This window comes from Pungitius pungitius, chromosome 5 (assembly GCF_949316345.1).
Source record: "Pungitius pungitius chromosome 5, fPunPun2.1, whole genome shotgun sequence".
Taxonomy (NCBI): Eukaryota; Metazoa; Chordata; class Actinopteri; order Perciformes; family Gasterosteidae; genus Pungitius; species Pungitius pungitius.
The window spans coordinates 23668442-23685218 of NC_084904.1; the positions used below are offsets into that span (position 1 = coordinate 23668442).

Consider the following 16777-nt stretch of genomic DNA (forward strand, 5'->3'; position numbering starts at 1 on the left):
ACGTTGAAGCTGAGATACGTCACGACGCACGGCGGGCCTCGCTCCACGCTCCGCGCCGCGAGCTGTCATCATTTCACCGGGAGAGGCGAAGGGCATCCGGGATAACAGCCGACTGGGGAGCTGCTGAACACGGGTTTTTCGAGGTGAGAAACCGCGACTGGCGAGTGAACGGAGGTCTGAGAAGGATCAGGTCCGGTGTGAAGTCAAAGAGACGGACCCGAGGTCCGTTTAAAGAACGCTGCGACGCGTCCTGAGGGAGGAGCTAGGACTTGCTAGCATGGTAGCCACAAACTAGCTAACACACAGACGTTATGTCTGACGTGAATGGTAGCTCATCTGTCAATTCACCCGCTGAAATTGCCCGTGCTGCTAACGGCAAATGCTCACTCATAAGAATAAATAACGTAACAGGAAGTTCGTGTTAGTCTCTTTTAGCCTGCTAGCCAAGCATGCTAAAGTCAATTATTTTAGTAAAAGCTAATTGGCTAATTACATAACCCATTGCAAGCTAATCGTGTAGCCGGTTCGGGAGCAACACTCTGTAGCTTCCGGTCTCTGTGGGTTATACTTGGGTCATTTCACGATGTTTTCATTAAGAAAGCATTTACGGTAACTCATGACTCGCGAAAGGACAAAGTGGCCGACATCCGTTGTAGCCAATAGGGAGAAGCTTTTGAGTTCCGCTTTAGCCAATCGAATGGCGGCGTGGGCGTTTCCAGGCAGAGGCGAAACGAGAATGGAGACCCAGCAAGGTCAAAACAGCAAATGAGGGACCTCATGGAGACTTGGAGGAGGTTTCTAAATACATTTGTATATGTTAATCTGTACATGTATATATGTGTGTAATACACCCACATACGGAATGACTTCTTTACACGTCATGCAGCGTTGTGTACTGTTCCCCACTGAGGACGTCGGATCTACTTGTCTTATATTGAGATTGAATCATGGTTATAACTTTACTAAAGTGATTACTCGTTAATTTGTGATTTGGTCTTTAGAAGAATAAAAACTTGTGTGTGTGTGAGAATACACACATATGAATGTATAACCTTGTATCTTTGTTTGTTGTGTCACTAAACGTCCCTCTCTGTGTCTCAGTGGACAGACGCATCAGAGGACAGTGGACGCTTGATTTCATCCCTCTCAGTCCTGGGACTTACCCCGGTGGAGTGACTTTGACCCCCTTGTGGTTCTGAGGTTGAGAAGGTGTCGGCCCGACCTCCCTCCCTCCCTCCCCCCGCCCGCCCGCCGCGTGACGCTTTCAGGACTTCGTAATGCACCGTTTAAGGACTTGTGCGGTGCGGTTGCGCCCGCTCACCGCCTCGCAGGCGGCTCAAACTGTCGGCCCGCAGCGGCCAATCACAGTCGCCTCCCCGGGGGGCGCAAGGACGTTTCTGCCCATAAGGGGCTACACGACACCGGTGGCCTCAGAGCCGTTCCTCAACGGGACCAGCTCCAACTACGTGGAGGAGATGTACTTTGCCTGGATGGAGGACCCCAAGAGTGTTCACAAGGTAAGGAGCTGTAGAGCCCCCCCCCCCCCGCGCTAAATAAGTGGGTCCAGGTGCTACCAGTCAGGGTGTGGTGGGTCCAGGTGCTACCTAGTCCGGGTGTGGTGGGTCCAGGTGCGACCTAGTCCGGGTGTGGTGGGTCCAGGTGCGACCTAGTCCGGGTGTGGTGGGTCCAGGTGCGACCTAGTCCGGGTGTGGTGGGTCCAGGTGCGACCTAGTCCGGGTGTGGTGGGTCCAGGTGTGACCTAGTCCGGGTGTGGTGGGTCCAGGTGCGACCTAGTCCAGGTGTGGTGGGTCCAGGTGCGACCTAGTCCAGGTGTGGTGGGTAGAGGTGCTACCTAGTCCAGGTGTGGTGGGTCCAGGTGCGACCTAGTCCAGGTTTGGTGGGTCCAGGTGCTACCTAGTCCAGGTTTGGTGGGTCCAGGTGCTACCTAGTCCAGGTTTGGTGGGTCCAGGTGCTACCTAGTCCAGGTGTGGTGGGTCCAGGTGCTACCTAGTCCAGGTGTGGTGGGTAGAGGTGCTACCTAGTCCAGGTTTGGTGGGTCCAGGTGCTACCTAGTCCGGGTGTGGTGGGTCCAGGTGCGACCTAGTCCGGGTGTGGTGGTAGAGGTGTGTCTGTAGCTGTAAAGGCTCTCTGCTGTCCTGATGTCATTGGGGAGCTCCCCCCACCTTTTAGGAGTTGTCACGTACATGTCTCTGTTGCTATGTGACCTTGATCAGATTATCTGACTACCTCTAAGGACAGGACCTTTACAGGTACATAATATATGAATGTTATCCTTTTATATCACAACGGGGTTTTTCTTTGGGGCCGGGGGTCGTGTCCTGGGACAATGATGTCATGCTGTAAGGCCCTCTGAGGCATGTTAGTGATTTGGGGCTTTACGAATGCCTGGTAAGTCCTGGTGATCACATTGTTACAAAGAACCAGAACTTGATAATATGAAGATCTTATTGAACGTTTCCCTGAACTGTGAGTATCTGTGACGCTTCTCTTTAAACTCAAGGAGGTGTCTGCCTGTTACTGTCTGTACATTAACCAGTGTACGCAGTGTAAACAATGGCTTTTCTTCTTAATTGAAAAGAAAAGGTTCAAATGAATAAGTTGGTCATAACCTCTGAATCATTGCATTAATATAAATATACATAAATATATATACATAGATGCGTGTAGCTGTTGTTCCTCTCTGCTTGTGCTAACCTCCTCCTCCTCCTCCTCCTCCTCCTCCTCCTCCTCCTCCTCCTCCTGCAGTCGTGGGACGTGTTCTTCAGGAACGCGAACGCCGGTGCTCCCCCAGGAGCAGCCTACCAGTCTCCTCTGGGTCTGTCTGCTGCTCCTCAGCTCTCCTCTCTGGTGGGGGCTCAGCCCAACGTGGAGAAGCTGGTGGAGGACCATCTGGCGGTGCAGTCCCTCATCAGAGCCTACCAGGTACACCCCCTTTAAGATAAATCATGTTAATGGCTGCTGTTTTTATAATAAATACATATGATCATATACAACATGGCTGCAACTAACGATCATTTTGATTATCGATTAATCTGAGTTAAAAAAAAGAAAAATACAAATCAGAAAATGTTACTAATAGTTTTAACATCAGAACTAAACTACACTCAGACACTTGGAAACACCCCCCATGTTCACCTGAAGCTCATTCATTCAATTATTACCATCATTGTAGTGCAAGTTCAGTTCATGTACACAACATCTAAATAGAGCTCAAACATAACCACGTGCTATGAGATGATCACTGTGTGTCTCTTTACAGGCTTAACATCAACTACCGTATAACCCACAGTAGATGTGCACTACACTACCGTATAACCCACAGTAGATGTGCACTACACTACCGTATAACCCACAGTAGATGTGCACTACACTACCGTATATGACAGCATTCAAAAGTACAACACATACAAATATGTTTGTCAACAATAAACAAAATGGGACGAAGAACAAAATATTTACAAGAGAAAAGATTGAAAGCGCCAAAGAAGGCGAGTAAATAAAACCGTGTCTTTAGTCTTGCTAACTGCTTCACTGCTGTTATTAGCGAGCTAACGCTAGCTTGATCAGCTGGAGGCTCCTCGTCAAAACGGGACCACGTGGTGCTGCTGACTGAGTCATGTGACTCACAACAGCTGCTGCTGCTGTTACTCTGCGACAGTGCAGCCCAAATACATGAAGACTAAGTATATTATCTACTGCTTGATTTCTGTCTGGACTTCTTCCAGATGTGATATTTAATATTTAACGAGTTTATTCTCAAATAAATGTTGTATTTTACAAATGATTATTAGAAGCTTTTCATATAGTTGATGGCGTTTCATGTTAATCAGTTAATGAAGCTAAAGGAATTGGTTTCCAATAATCATTACAGTGATGACCTCCAGGACGGATGAACCTCATTCACCAGAAGACTAACCCAGAATAGGTTGCGCCCGTCTTCTATGGCAGCACCCTTCAGTGCCCGGCTAGCTCAGTCGGTAGAGCATGAGACTCTTAATCTCAGGGTCGTGGGTTCGAGCCCCACGTTGGGCGTCCAAATTTTATATGATAATAAGGAAAAGACTGATGGGACATTAAAGTGCCGAAGGAAAGCCTCAAAATCCAATCTCTATGTAACTTTCACTGATTTCTGTCTGGATGCAATGACAACTATTATTTTAAATTATTGTAATTAATAATGTACTTCTATCAAGGAAGTTATTTTTCTGTTTGATTTCAGTTGAAAACATTTTTTATGTTTTTTCTTTTTTTAAATGATTTAATTTTTTTGGAAGTCCAATTTTCCCACAAAAAAATGGTCTATGAAGAAATGACTCTACTTCTGTGTAGTGACCAGCAGGGGGCGACTCCTCTGCTCCCATAGACGTCTATGAGGAAATGACTCTACTTCTCTCTTGATTTATTCCCTCAGTAAACATTGTAAACATGAGTTTATGGTCTCAGTCTTTAGTTTCAAGTCTTCTTCAATGCAGCATGATGTTCATTTAGTGGATGATGGTCCATGTAGAGTCAAACAGACCATGAAGAGGGGATGCTTTAGGGCGGGGCCTAATGCTGATTGACAGGTCTCTAGCAGAGACATGTACACCGTCTCTTTGTCCTGTGTGTGTGTGTGTGTGTGTGTGTGTGTGTGTGTAGGTGATGGGGCATCACAATGCCCAGTTGGATCCTCTGGGAATCAGCTGTGTGAATTTTGATGATGCTCCTGTGAATTCCGGCTTCCAGGATGTCGGTGAGACAACAGAACTGAGAAGACTATGTGGCCTGTGGTGCTAATACTTCTCTCTCTCCCCCCCCCCCCTCCTCTGGTTTCCTCTCTCCTCCTCTGGTTTCCTCTCTCCTCCTCTGGTTTCCTCTCTCCTCATCCGTGTGTCTAATCCTTTTTGTGGTGATCTCACCTGTTTTACTTCACAAACCTTCTATCCTGCTTGTCTGCTTATTTGGTTCCATCTCACTTCCTTCACCTTCTCCTTCATCTCACTCCATCCTCTCCTCCTCTTCATCTCACTCCATCCACTTCATCTTCTCTATCTCGTCCCTTCCTCTCCTTCTCCTCACTCGGTTCTCGGGTGGGTTCTCCCTGTAGATCCGGGGGCATCATGTGGCTCAGTTGGACCCCCTCGGCATCATGGACGCCGACCTGGACTCGTGTGTCCCCACCGACATAATCACCTCCTCCGACAAGCTGGGTGAGGAGCTGACGCCTCTGGTCCTCCTGCAGAGCAGACCTTCTCCCAGCCTTCTTGTGTTTCTCACCGTGTGTCGAGCGTCACGCCGTCAGCCTTTTTTCATCTTTACAAGTTTTGGATGTTTTTGAGGCCGCTGGAGTGGATTTCTCATTTTGATGTTCAAGTTTTAAAAGACGGATCATCTCAATATTTCATTGCGTAAACCTTGGCCCCAATAATCTCACAGATTAACGCCCTGCTATATGATTGGATCTCTTCCCCTTGTGTACATGTGATCCCGCCTCGCTTCAGAACCCGACTTCCAGAGCGCTGAACTTCCTGTTGTGTGTGCGGCTGCTTGTTAGCGCAGAAGAAGAAGCGTGTTGTATTTCCTCTCCGCCTCCTCTCCTACGACAAAGAAGAGGGGGAGGAGGTGAGGAAAGGTAACGAGGAAAGTGAATAAAGAGCTGCGCTGTGATTGGCCGTCTGTCAGAGACGCTGCCTCTCGATTGGCCGGCTCGGCTGTCAGTCGTGTGGATTTTGACTGGTTTCCTCTGGCGCGTGTCCCGGGGTCGCCTCAATAAGGCTGTCCTGTGATTGGCTGGCTGAGGAGCATTTGGGGGGATGGCGTGGTCTAGAAGAACGAGTCAAAGACCCACAACCCTTCCTTCCTTCCTTCCTACCTTCCTACCTCTCTACCTCTCCTCTACTCTTTATAACATCCTCCTAACTGTCCCATCATCAGGCTGAAGCTCATCACTCCGTCATGAACGCATCGCCGCCGTCTGCCAGAGGTCATAAGCCCCGCCCCTTCTGGTTCAAATATACCATAGTCAATGGTGACTTGAGGCACCACTTATCATACATCTGAATTATGAGCCCCACTAAAATCCAGAATACTTTCCTGCTCAGATGTGATGGGCTTTTATTGTGAAAGGTAGGAGACCTGGTGACTACTTCTCTCTTGATTTATTCCCTCAGTAAACATTGTAAACATGAGTTTATGGTCTCAGTCTCTAGTTTCAAGTCTTCTTCAATGCAGCATGATGTTCATTTAGTGAATGATGGTCCATGTAGAGTCAAACAGACCATGAAGACAACTACGTCTTAAATATAGTTCATGGATGAAAGGAGTGATTGAGGGTTTAGAGCCTTTGAGTTTATTTCAAATATCAAGGTTCACCTCATGAGGTGATTGGATCTCCAGAGGAGGCGGGACTTAAGTGAGGCTGAGGGTGAAGAGGCCTTGGTTTTATCCTTGTTGTTATTGATGCTGACACTAACTATCTCTTCCTGTTTTGCTCTCGTCACTCTTCTTCTGCATGTTTATTGTCTCTTGCTGTATATTCTATCAATATTTTATTTGTAATCATAATTCATAAATGTTGTCTGTCCATCGCTCTGGTGTCCTCCTTCCTCTCACCTCCTTCCCTCTCGCCCCTCCCCCACCTGTCCCGGGTTGCATCATGGGACATGTAGGCTTCTACGGTCTCGATGAGTCCGACCTGGACAAAGTGTTCCGGCTGCCGACCACCACCTTCATCGGAGGCTCAGAGAGCGCTCTGCCGCTGAAGGAGATCATCCGCCGCCTGGAGGTCTGTGGGACGCCATGTGTGGGTGGAGGGAGTCGGCTCCGCAGGTGACGTAGGTGACGGTTCTCCCCGTGTTGCCCAGATGGCGTACTGTCAGCACATCGGGGTGGAGTTCATGTTCATCAACGACCTGGAGCAGTGTCAGTGGATCCGACAGAAGTTTGAGACTCCGGGAGTGATGCAGTTCACTCTGGAGGAGAAGAGGACGCTGCTGGCCCGCATGGTGCGCTCCACCAGGTAAACACCTCCACCCCCCCCCCCCGCATGGTGCGCTCCACCAGGTAAACACCTCCACCCCCCCCCCCCGCATGGTGCGCTCCACCAGGTAAACCCCTCCACCCCCACCCCCGCATGGTGCGCTCCACCAGGTAAACACCTCCACCCCCACCCCCGCATGGTGCGCTCCACCAGGTAAACACCTCCACCCCCCCCCCGCATGGTGCGCTCCACCAGGTAAACCCCTCCACCCCCACCCCCGCATGGTGCGCTCCACCAGGTAAACCCCTCCACCCCCACCCCCGCATGGTGCGCTCCACCAGGTAAACACCTCCACCCCCACCCCCGCATGGTGCGCTCCACCAGGTAAACCCCCTCCACCCCCCCCCCCGCATGGTGCGCTCCACCAGGTAAACCCCTCCACCCCCACCCCCGCATGGTGCGCTCCACCAGGTAAACACCTCCACCCCCACCCCCCCCCGCATGGTGCGCTCCACCAGGTAAACACCTCCACCCCCCCCCCCCGCATGGTGCGCTCCACCAGGTAAACCCCTCCACCCCCCCCCCCGCATGGTGCGCTCCACCAGGTAAACACCTCCACCCCCCCCCCCCCGCATGGTGCGCTCCACCAGGTAAACACCTCCACCCCCCCCCCCGCATGGTGCGCTCCACCAGGTAAACCCCTCCACCCCCCCCCCCCCGCATGGTGCGCTCCACCAGGTAAACCCCCTCCACCCCCGCATGGTGCGCTCCACCAGGTAAACACCTCCACCCCCCCCCCCCCCGCATGGTGCGCTCCACCAGGTAAACCCCCTCCACCCCCGCATGGTGCGCTCCACCAGGTAAACCCCTCCACCCCCCCCCCCCCCGCATGGTGCGCTCCACCAGGTAAACCCCCTCCACCCCCCGCATGGTGCGCTCCACCAGGTAAACCCCCTCCACCCCCCCCCCCCCCCCCCCCCGCATGGTGCGCTCCACCAGGTAAACCCCCTCCACCCCCGCATGGTGCGCTCCACCAGGTAAACACCTCCACCCCCCCCCCCCCCGCATGGTGCGCTCCACCAGGTAAACCCCCTCCACCCCCGCATGGTGCGCTCCACCAGGTAAACCCCTCCACCCCCCCCCCCCCCCGCATGGTGCGCTCCACCAGGTAAACCCCCTCCACCCCCCGCATGGTGCGCTCCACCAGGTAAACCCCCTCCACCCCCCGCATGGTGCGCTCCACCAGGTAAACCCCCTCCACCCCCCGCATGGTGCGCTCCACCAGGTAAACCCCTCCACCCCCCCCCCCCCCCGCATGGTGCGCTCCACCAGGTAAACCCCCTCCACCCCCCGCATGGTGCGCTCCACCAGGTAAACCCCCTCCACCCCCCGCATGGTGCGCTCCACCAGGTAAACCCCTCCACCCCCCCCCCCCCCGCATGGTGCGCTCCACCAGGTAAACCCCCTCCACCCCCCGCATGGTGCGCTCCACCAGGTAAACCCCCTCCACCCCCCGCATGGTGCGCTCCACCAGGTAAACCCCCTCCACCCCCCGCATGGTGCGCTCCACCAGGTAAACCCCTCCACCCCCCCCCCCCCCGCATGGTGCGCTCCACCAGGTAAACCCCCTCCACCCCCCGCATGGTGCGCTCCACCAGGTAAACCCCCTCCACCCCCCGCATGGTGCGCTCCACCAGGTAAACCCCTCCACCCCCCCCCCCCCCGCATGGTGCGCTCCACCAGGTAAACCCCCTCCACCCCCCGCATGGTGCGCTCCACCAGGTAAACCCCCTCCACCCCCCGCATGGTGCGCTCCACCAGGTAAACCCCCTCCACCCCCCGCATGGTGCGCTCCACCAGGTAAACCCCCTCCACCCCCCGCATGGTGCGCTCCACCAGGTAAACCCCCTCCACCCCCCGCATGGTGCGCTCCACCAGGTAAACCCCTCCACCTGTGTGCAGGTTTGAGGAGTTCCTGCAGAAGAAGTGGTCTGCTGAGAAGCGCTTCGGGCTGGAGGGATGTGAGTCTCTGATCCCGGCTCTGAAAACCATCATTGATAAATCCTCTGAGAACGGGGTGGAGAACGTCATCATGGGCATGCCTCACAGGTAAGGCACACCTGGACCCACCTGGACTAGGTAGCTCTTTGTAGTTTTGGCTTTCTTGTAGAAATGGAACATCTGTTCGCTGTTGCTTCAAAGCATAAAACCTTTCACCTGCCTGAACGCTGACCTTCTCTCAGGGGTCGTCTGAATGTTTTGGCCAACGTGATCCGTAAAGAGCTGGAACAGATCTTCTGTCAGTTCGACTCCAAACTGGAAGCCGCTGATGAGGTGATTTACCAGCTGTTATTACACCTTCACCTGTTATCATACAGCTGTTATTACACCTTCACTTGTTATCATACAGCTGTTGTTATTACACCTACAGCTGTTATCATACAGCTGTTATTACACCTACTGCTGTTATTACACTTACAGCTGTTATTACACCTACTGCTGTTATTACACTTACTGCTGTTATTACACCTACTGCTGTTATTACACTTACAGCTGTTATTACACCTACTGCTGTTATTACACTTACAGCTGTTATTACACCTACTGCTGTTATTACACTTACAGCTGTTATTACACCTACTGCTGTTATTACACTTACAGCTGTTATCATACTGCTGTTATTACACTTACAGCTGTTATCATACAGCTGTTATCATACAGCTGTTATTACACTTACAGCTGTTATCATACAGCTGTTATTACACTTGCAGCTGTTATCATACAGCTGTTATTACACTTTCAGCTGTTATCATACAGCTGTTATTACACTTTCAGCTGTTATCATACAGCTGTTATTACACTTGCAGCTGTTATTACCATTTAAATGTTATTAAATCACACTGCAGATCGATCCAGTATAAAACGTTGTTAACCCACATTAGGGCTCTGGAGACGTGAAGTATCACCTGGGAATGTACCATCGCCGCATCAACCGCGTGACGGACAGGAACATCACGCTGTCCCTCATGGCCAACCCGTCTCACCTGGAGGCCGTGGACCCCGTGGTGCAGGGGAAGACCAAGGCCGAGCAGTTCTACTGCGGAGACAACGATGGCAACCGGGTGAGTCCCCCCCCCTCTCTCCTGTGTGAGGGGTTCAGCCCCCCCCCCTCTCTCCTGTGTGAGGGGTTCAGTCCCCCCCCCTCTCTCCTGTGTGAGGGGCTTCAGTCCCCCCCCCTCTCTCCTGTGTGAGGGGCTTCAGTCCCCCCCCTCTCTCCTGTGTGAGGGGTTCAGTCCCCCCCCCTCTCTCCTGTGTGAGGGATCCTTGTCTCTGAAGGAGTAGCTTCTGCTTCGGTCCAGGTGATGTCCATCCTGCTCCACGGAGACGCAGCGTTTGCAGGTCAGGGCATCGTGTACGAGACGTTCCACCTGTCCGACCTGCCGTCCTACACCACGCACGGCACCGTGCACGTGGTGGCCAACAACCAGGTACCCGACGCCCCCCAAAGCACCCCCCCTCGACCCCTGTGACCTGAATCAAACCGACCTTTCACCTCCCGTCTTCAGATCGGCTTCACCACGGACCCCCGCATGGCGCGCTCCTCCCCGTACCCCACGGACGTGGCTCGCGTGGTCAACGCGCCCATCTTCCACGTCAACGCTGACGACCCCGAGGCCGTCATCTACGTGTGCAAAGTGGCCGCCGAGTGGAGGGCCACCTTCCACAAGGACGTGGTGGTGGACCTGGTAGGTCCCAGATCCCACTGTGCAGGCCCTGCAGGAGGCCCAGACACTCACCTGAGTGTGTGTGTGTGTGTGTGTGTGTGCAGGTGTGTTACCGTCGGATGGGTCACAACGAGATGGACGAGCCGATGTTCACTCAGCCGCTGATGTACAAGCAGATCAAGAAGCAGAAACCGGTTCTGCAGAAATACGCAGAGAAGCTGATCGCTGAGGGAGCAGTGAGCCGCCAGGAGTACGAGGTAACCTCCTCCTCCACCTCCTCCTCCTTTTTCTGCTTCTTCTCCGTCTCTGGTCTTGTGGTGACTGAAAAAGCTCCGTCTGTTTTTTCAGGAGGAAATTGCCAAATATGATAAGATCTGTGAGGAGGCGTACACTCGCTCCAAAGACGAGAAGATCCTCCACATCAAGCACTGGCTGGACTCCCCCTGGCCTGGTGAGGGTCCAGTCAGACACATGAGGACCTGGGGGGCCAGCTCTGGTCCCAGATCCTAGCTCCCAGGTCCTGGTCTCCGTATCTGGTCCTGGGTCGCAGGCTCTGGTCTGCGGTCTCAGGTCCTGGTTCCACTCAGCTCATTGAGCCCCCCCCCCCCCCTGCAGGTTTCTTCACTCTGGATGGTCAGCCCAAGTCCATGAGCTGCCCCTCCACCGGTCTGACCGAGGAAAACCTGAACCACATCGGGACCGTGGCCTCGTCCGTCCCAGTGGAGGACTTCACCATCCACGGAGGTATCACTCACCCCTTCGTTTCAGGGTGGTTGCCATGGCAACGTGACGTCACTCTGTGTTTCAGTGTTAGGACAAATATTAAATTGAGCTTCTATATTACTAGAAGGATTAATATTTAAACATCACATTCACAGAGAGCATAATGGCCCCGTGCACACACCTGTAGAGCACACCTGTAGTGCACACCTGTAGAGCACACCTGTAGTCCACACCTGTAGACCACACCTGTAGACCACACCTGTAGTCGACACCTGTAGTCCACACCTGTAGTCCACACCTGTAGACCACACCTGTAGACCACACCTGTAGTCCACACCTGTAGTCCACACCTGTAGTCCACACCTGTAGTCCACACCTGTAGACCACACCTGTAGTCCACACCTGTAGAGCACACCTGTAGTCCACACCTGTAGTCCACACCTGTAGTCCACACCTGTAGTCCACACCTGTAGACCACACCTGTAGACCACACCTGTAGTCCACACTTGTAGTCCACACCTGTAGTCCACACCTGTAGAGCACACCTGTAGTCCACACCTGTAGTCCACACCTGTAGTCCACACCTGTAGTCTACACCTGTAGTCTACACCTGTAGTCTACACCTGTAGTCCACACCTGTAGTCTACACCTGTAGTCCACACCTGTAGTCCACACCTGTAGACCACACCTGTAGACCACACCTGTAGTCCACACCTGTAGACCACACCTGTAGACCACACCTGTAGTCCACACCTGTAGTCCACACCTGTGGTGCCTTCAGGCTCTCGCTGACCGGACTCGTGGTTTCAGGTCTGAGTCGAATCCTGAAGAGCCGGGCTGAGATGGTCCAGAAGAGGACCGTGGACTGGGCCCTGGGGGAGTACATGGCCTTCGGCTCGCTGCTGCAGGAGGGGATCCACATCCGGCTGTCGGGGCAGGACGTGGAGCGAGGCACCTTCAGGTAGGCCGTTGGGTCCTGGTCCCGGTCCTCTGGAGGAGCAGATGTGCATCCTGTGCTTTTTGTCCTCTTCTAGCCACCGTCACCACGTCCTCCACGACCAGAACGTGGACAAGAGGACCTGCATCCCCATGAACCACGTCTCTCCAGACCAGGCGCCGTACACCGTGTGCAACAGCTCGCTGTCCGAGTACGGAGTCCTGGGTGAGTCCTCTCCGTCTGTCCTCTGTCTGTCTGTCCTCTCTGTCTCTGTCTGTCTGTCCTCTGTCTGTCTGTCTGTCCTCTCTGTCTCCGTCTGTGTTTTCTTTTCTTTCTGTTGTGTTTGAGCTGTAATGTTCTGGGTCTGCAGATAATAAACGTGTGTGTGTGTGTGTGTGTGTGTGTGTGTGTGTGTGTGTGTGTCCTCTGCTGCAGGCTTTGAGCTGGGCTTCGCCATGGCGAGTCCCAACGCCCTCATCCTGTGGGAGGCCCAGTTTGGGGACTTCCACAACACGGCCCAGTGCATCATCGACCAGTTCATCTGCCCCGGTCAGGCCAAGTGGGTCCGACAGAACGGCATCGTGCTGCTGCTGCCCCACGGCATGGAGGGCATGGTGAGCGAATCCAACGCCCCACACTACGCTTATCCCCCCCCCATCCATTACTTTACTATCAGAGACCCTTCGAGTAGAACCAGGATGTAAGCAGACAATAAATAACAATCCTTCAGTTCTGACCACTTACAGCTCATTTACATACAGATAATAACATTTGATCATTTAAAAGGATCAATTGTCTTCAAACTAACTTTTGCAGACATTTTGTTTTTACTGATCAGTTCACTATCATTATTACTGTTGTTGTTGTTGATGACTGCGAGGTGTCTCTGGTGAGCTGGACGTTCTAAGAGGTGCGTTTGTGTGTCTCAGGGTCCGGAGCATTCTTCAGCTCGTCCAGAGAGGTTCCTCCAGATGTGCAACGACGACCCGGACGTCATGCCGGTAAGACGTGTTCCTCCCATTCTGACTCCTGCTGATCAGTCATCGGTCTGCTGACGGGACCCCGACGCCAGGAACATGGAGAATGTAGTTTCTAACTGTTGAACCAGATGGAATCATTTTTCTCTAAACGCAGGAAGTAAGCAGGAAGTAAGCAGGAAGTAAGCAGGAAGTAAGCGCTGTCATGGAAAGCTGATACATACCAACTTTAATTTAATGTTGACTTATAAGCAAGAAATGGGAAGAAACTGGCGACATTTAGTGTGAATTTGACAAATTTTATTATGCAAGAGGATGACCCTTGACCTCCAGGCCCTAACAGTAGCTCCGCCCCCTCTGATCAATGGCAGCCACTCACAGAGGACTTTGCGGTGCGTCAGCTCTACGACTGCAACTGGATCGTTGTGAACTGCTCCAACCCCGGGAACTACTTCCACGTCCTGAGGAGACAGATCCTGCTGCCCTACAGGAAGCCTGTGAGACACACACACACACACACACACACGGCCCTACAGCGCTGATCGATAGACACCACCTGACACTTCCTGTTTGTCCCTCCAGCTGATCGTCTTCACTCCCAAATCTCTGCTACGTCACCCAGAGGCCAGATCCAGCTTTGATGAGATGCTGCCAGGTACCATTCACTGTTATTATTGGGAAGTCCTGAATATCGCAGCATACAGACCACTTCAGGAGCGATGTAGCCAACAGGTTGCTAGCGGCTAGGCTACTTCCATCTCAAGGTCTCCCCCACAGCGGGGGGGCGTCCTGCTGAATGTGACGTTGTGCTGATGACGAGCGTTGAGTTGAAATATTTCAACTGCAGCCCTCACGCTTTCTAAAGTGATAACTTGTTCATTTATAATATTTAGTCATTTAAAAATGTGCGAATAATGAGTTATTCTTTTTTCTATTGAGCCCTAATTATTATCATTATTTATAGAACTACTCCTGTGTATAACTGTTATTATAATTCCCAGTATTACCATTCTTACTGCCCCGTGCTCCCATAGGAACCCACTTCCAGAGGCTGATCCCAGAAGGAGGCGCAGCAGCCGAGCGCCCGGAGGAGGTGAAGCGCCTCATCTTCTGCACGGGGAAGGTTTACTACGAGCTCACCAAGGAGAGGAGGAGCCGAGGGATGGAGGGCGTGGTGGCCATCGCTCGTATAGAACAGGTACGCACAAACCGAAGCGCCGCATCAGAGGCAATGACAGTCATGTGACCTGTGGCCCCTCCTCCCCCAGCTGTCCCCGTTCCCCTTCGACCAGGTGAAGGCGGAGTCGGAGCGTTTCTCCAACGCCGACCTGGTCTGGTGTCAGGAGGAGCACAAGAACCAGGGTTACTATGACTACGTGAAGCCCCGCATCAGGACCACCATCGAGAGGGCCAAGCCCGTCTGGTAAGGAGCTCCGTCACCACAGGGCGTCAGTGGGGGGGCTCGGGCCGAGCGCTGACCTTTGACCTCTATGTCTCAGGTACGCGGGCAGGGGGCCGGCGGCCGCCCCGGCCACGGGCAACAAGAAGGCCCACCTCATGGAGCTGCAGCGTTTCCTTGACAACGCCTTCGGCCTGGACGCCTTCAAGGACCAGCAATAGAGCCCTGACCTCTGACCCCTGACACACCCAAAACAATACAACCTCCCCCCCCCTCCACCCACCCCTCCCCCCTCAGATGGCACCCATAGTACACACTGTCTGTTCCAACTACAAGCAGTACTACTACAGTACTAGCAGTATCAGTAGTACTGTTTCTCCTAATTAATAAATGAAATAAAAAGCCAGGTATTCAGATACTTGGTGTGATGCAGTGTGTACTTTATGGTGTCAGTATGTAGTACATCTGATGGTACATTTGTACAGCAACAAGTTGTACAACAGTACTACTATTTTGAAGTATGTGATACTTAAATAAACATAATTCATTCAGTCTAAAGTACACAAATACAAAAAAATACTCAGATGGTTTTCTTAAAGTCTTTAAAAACAGCAACATTTAAAATAAAGTTGTTCCGATTGGATACGAGCTGATATGATGTCATCATCGTTAGCATCGTTTGCATTGTTAGCATTGTTAGCGCTACCCATTGAAAGCAAATGGGAGCCCAGCTACAACAGGTGGTTGTTTGGGTTTTTTTGCCTTTTCATTCTTTTTTGGGGGGTGGTCCATGATTAGTTGGTCACCGTGGCAACGCTTTACTCGCACATTGAGTTTTGTTTTTCTTTACATTGGGGGATTAGAATGGAAAAGGGGTCTGCGCCATGAGGCCCCCCCATGAGCTCAACCAAATGCACTGCTGATGATGATTAACTCTTCCTCCTCCCCCCCCTCCTCCTCCTGCTCCTCTCCCTCCTCCTCCCCCCCCTCCTCGTCCTGCGAGCGTTCATCTGGTGCCAAAGTGCAGCGTCTTCATGTTTCTGTGGTTTTTTTTGTCAACAGGTCAAATTAAAAGTAAAATCTCCTGTTTGAAGGGAAACGGGACGTTTCTTCTTCTGCACGACAAAGAAAATGATTTATTTATTTTCATAAGATTCTCTTCATTGTTTTGCTTCATTCAATAAAGAAACTGTCCTGAAAACCTGTTTCATTGATGTTTATAACCTCCTTTCTGCTGATTTATTCTACAATACTGTTTTTGTCTAAAAGAAGTTTAAGTTACTACATGTTGTCATTGTATAAATATAAAACGCAATGAAGTTGGCGACTCGTCAGAACAGCAGTAAAAGTCCCAATAGAACCATGAAATAAGACATAAAAGTTGTTTAAGTGCCACTTTCCTGAAGGACCTGCTGTGTGATGATGTCCTTGTAGATGAAGGTGGCTCCATCGATCTTCTGGAGTGAAAGAAGCAACGAATCCATGGAAGAAACGTGATGAAATGTGAAGCCCGGTTGGGGACGTCTGGAAGAATTCAGCCAAACGACTTGTCTGTTTCTGGTAGATTTATTTGTCAGGTCAAAGGTCAGTGGCAGCAGGCCCACAGGCCAGAAGAACAACTGACCAACATCAGGAGGAACATCAGCTTTTATAACCCTTCTAAGACAGAAAAGGAAAGATTTCTATTGGCCCCAAACTGAGGTAGAGGAGGAGCAGGTCCCCCCCCCCACAACACAAGATCCAATCACATCCAGCGTGTGTCTCCTGACATTAATGTGACAGGAGGAACAAAGCGTGAAGGTTGGATCTCTAACTCTCATCATTGGTCCTCAAAACCAACAAGACCATTCAGCCAGATGCTGGAGGAGATGAGTCCCCCCCCCCCCCAAAAAAAGTTCTTCTCAGCCTTAAATAGATCATGCTCCAGAGGAGAATATCTTCCTTATCTGTACTTTGTCATTGTTGGGCTATTAAATCTGTTATTGTTAAGCTCTGCAGGTTGCTAGGCAACAGGAGCAGCTGACGACGCTGGCAGGA

General features: G+C 52.0%; 1 protein-coding gene across 2 annotated transcripts; it reads left to right on the forward strand.

Moving 5' to 3' along the window:
• The first annotated feature begins 8 nt into the window (after window positions 1-8).
• Window positions 9-15690, forward strand: ogdha (oxoglutarate dehydrogenase a). 2 transcript variants are annotated; one of them, XM_037481727.2, is made up of 23 exons: window positions 9-143; window positions 1102-1517; window positions 2767-2943; window positions 4660-4753; window positions 6669-6784; window positions 6864-7018; window positions 8942-9088; window positions 9223-9313; window positions 9922-10101; window positions 10339-10467; window positions 10546-10725; window positions 10809-10961; window positions 11053-11155; window positions 11320-11448; window positions 12238-12388; window positions 12462-12589; window positions 12800-12978; window positions 13294-13365; window positions 13713-13838; window positions 13924-13996; window positions 14376-14539; window positions 14610-14764; window positions 14841-15690. In XM_037481727.2, exons 2-23 carry the CDS (start codon window positions 1278-1280, stop codon window positions 14959-14961), a joined length of 3063 nt encoding a protein of 1020 aa, XP_037337624.2. In that variant the 5' UTR covers window positions 9-143; window positions 1102-1277; the 3' UTR covers window positions 14962-15690. The 2 variants fall into 2 exon arrangements, with proteins under 2 accessions (XP_037337624.2, XP_037337623.2); XM_037481726.2 differs by lacking the exon at window positions 4660-4753 and adding an exon at window positions 5108-5210.
• The last annotated feature ends 1087 nt before the right edge of the window (window positions 15691-16777 follow it).

Excerpts from the sequence above, each read along its gene's own strand:
- ogdha (XM_037481726.2), top strand. The coding sequence starts at position 1,278 with ATGCACCGTTTAAGGACTTGTGCGGTGCGGTTGCGCCCGCTCACCGCC. Across the intron at positions 2,944-5,107 it reads CCCTCATCAGAGCCTACCAG|ATCCGGGGGCATCATGTGGC; the intron begins GTACACCCCCTT and ends TTCTCCCTGTAG. Across the intron at positions 12,590-12,799 it reads GTCCGAGTACGGAGTCCTGG|GCTTTGAGCTGGGCTTCGCC; the intron begins GTGAGTCCTCTC and ends CCTCTGCTGCAG.